Source organism: Sinocyclocheilus grahami, unplaced genomic scaffold, assembly GCF_001515645.1.
Source record: "Sinocyclocheilus grahami isolate Dianchi unplaced genomic scaffold, SAMN03320097.WGS_v1.1 scaffold4178.1, whole genome shotgun sequence".
Classification (NCBI taxonomy): Eukaryota; Metazoa; Chordata; class Actinopteri; order Cypriniformes; family Cyprinidae; genus Sinocyclocheilus; species Sinocyclocheilus grahami.
Window position 1 is genome coordinate 13,307 of NW_015509165.1, and position 1,851 is coordinate 15,157.

At 43.7% G+C, this 1,851-nt stretch overlaps 1 protein-coding gene across 1 annotated transcript in view; it reads left to right on the forward strand.

Moving 5' to 3' along the window:
- The window catches only part of LOC107576699 (MHC class II transactivator-like), a 15,305-nt gene that overhangs the window by 12,232 nt on the left and 1,222 nt on the right, over positions 1 to 1,851 (forward strand). Inside the window, exon 2 of the mRNA XM_016262844.1 lies at positions 150 to 1,827. Within this exon, the coding sequence (XP_016118330.1) occupies positions 150 to 1,827 (1,678 nt within the window). The remainder of the gene's footprint in view (positions 1 to 149; positions 1,828 to 1,851) is intronic.

Below are 1,851 nucleotides of genomic sequence, written 5' to 3' on the forward strand. Positions count from 1 at the left end.
GGATCTTATCTATGCACAATCAGCTTGTAAAACTCCAAAGAGAAAAGAACATTTTAAATCGCATCATATGACCCCTTTAATCATTAAGCTTGTTAAGCTTGAATTACTTTATTATACTATGTGAAACATGATAAATGTTTGCTCTACAGAATGTGTTAAGGACTACATACATCACATAAAATCCTACATGAGAGATGTCTGCTGCTCTATGCGTGGGGGAATGGTAATGGAGTCACACTATGTGGACATGCATCTGGTCCAGAGGAAACTCCTTATCAAATCCGGCAAGAATGCAAATAAGTGTTTGGAGAAAGAACTGGTCATCCTTAGTGATTCAGAGCGAAAGAAAGCAAAGCTGGACAGAAGCCAGTTGTTTCATAACAGTGATTCCAGACAGTCAGTCACTCTCCTTGGAAAAGCCGGAGTGGGAAAAACCACATTCATTCAGCGTTTATGCTTGGACTGGGTGAGCGGCAGCCTGCCTCAATTCCAGTTTGTTTTTTTGTTGAACTGTAAAATTTTAGACCTCACACAATCAAACTACAGCTTGAAAGGTTTACTGTTCGATTTGTCTATGTCTCCTCGCTGCAAGGACTCAGACTCTGTGTTCAAACACATTCTGTCCTGTCCTGATGAAGTTCTAATTATCTTTGACAGCTTTGATCACATTAAAGACTTTGAGGGGCTTCTCCAGTCCCCTGCGAAATCACACACAAACACTAAATACACCATCAAACAGCTATTTTCAGGTTTGTTCCAAAAGGAAATCCTCTCGGGCTGCACGCTTCTCATCGCCACGAGGCCTAAAGACGTTTTAAATCAGGTGCTGCGAAAAATGGACAGCCTTTTGGAGCTTTGTGGCTTCTCTCCTGAGGACATTGAGTTGTATACGTCAAAATATTTCGGGGATGGTTCCCTCCAAAAAAGTGCACTAAAACAGATTAAGAATCACAGATACATATCTAGTTTATGCTCCAACCCGCTACTTTGTTGGACTACCTGCTTCCTGCTCGAGCACCAAGACAGCTGCAATGATGATTTGCCTTCAACCCTCACGGACTTGTACCAAAGAGTGACCTCAAAGCATCTGCAACTAGCTAGCCTTAAAAATAGCTCCCTGTGTAAAAATAGAAAACAGCTGAACATCCCACAGTTGTGCAAAATGGCATGGGAGGGACTCGAGAATCATGATACACGTGTAAACCCTGCCAGTTCTACAGAGCTGCTGGACTGCGCTCTTAAAAGTGGCATACTTGCATCCTACAAAGCATCTGAGCATCAGGAAAGCCACTTTGTAGACCTTTTCACTCAGAACCTCCTGAGCGCTGTGCACCTTGTACAGTCTGAACAGGTGAATGAAAAAATGGTGGTGGCAAACAGCGTAGTCCATCAGAAGAAACGAAAGGTTCAGGGAGAGTCACAGGACGTGCTGCATAGGTTTGTCACGGGCTTGGTCTTCCAGAAGGCTGCAGATGGAGTCAGCATTCTGGACAGCAGTGTCAACATAAAAGCCAAAAGAAAGGCTGTCGAAACCCATCTGGAGAGCATGAAGCCTAATGATCTGGTTCCTAACAGGTTACTAGAACTGTTTCATTGTGTTTACGAGACCAGCAGTGCCAAATTTGCCAAACTGCTGTTGAAGAACCTGCCTGACAATCTGTCATTCTATGGGACGCAGCTTTGCCCATTGGACGTGTATGTTATATGCCATCTCCTTCAACAAGCCAGCGCATTGAAGCGGACCTTCTCCATTAACCTGCAAGATACATGTATTCCCATCTGTGGCCTCAAAGAGCTTGTGGGACTCAAATGTATCAAATCATTCTGGTGAGAAGTTGTCAAAATGCATTG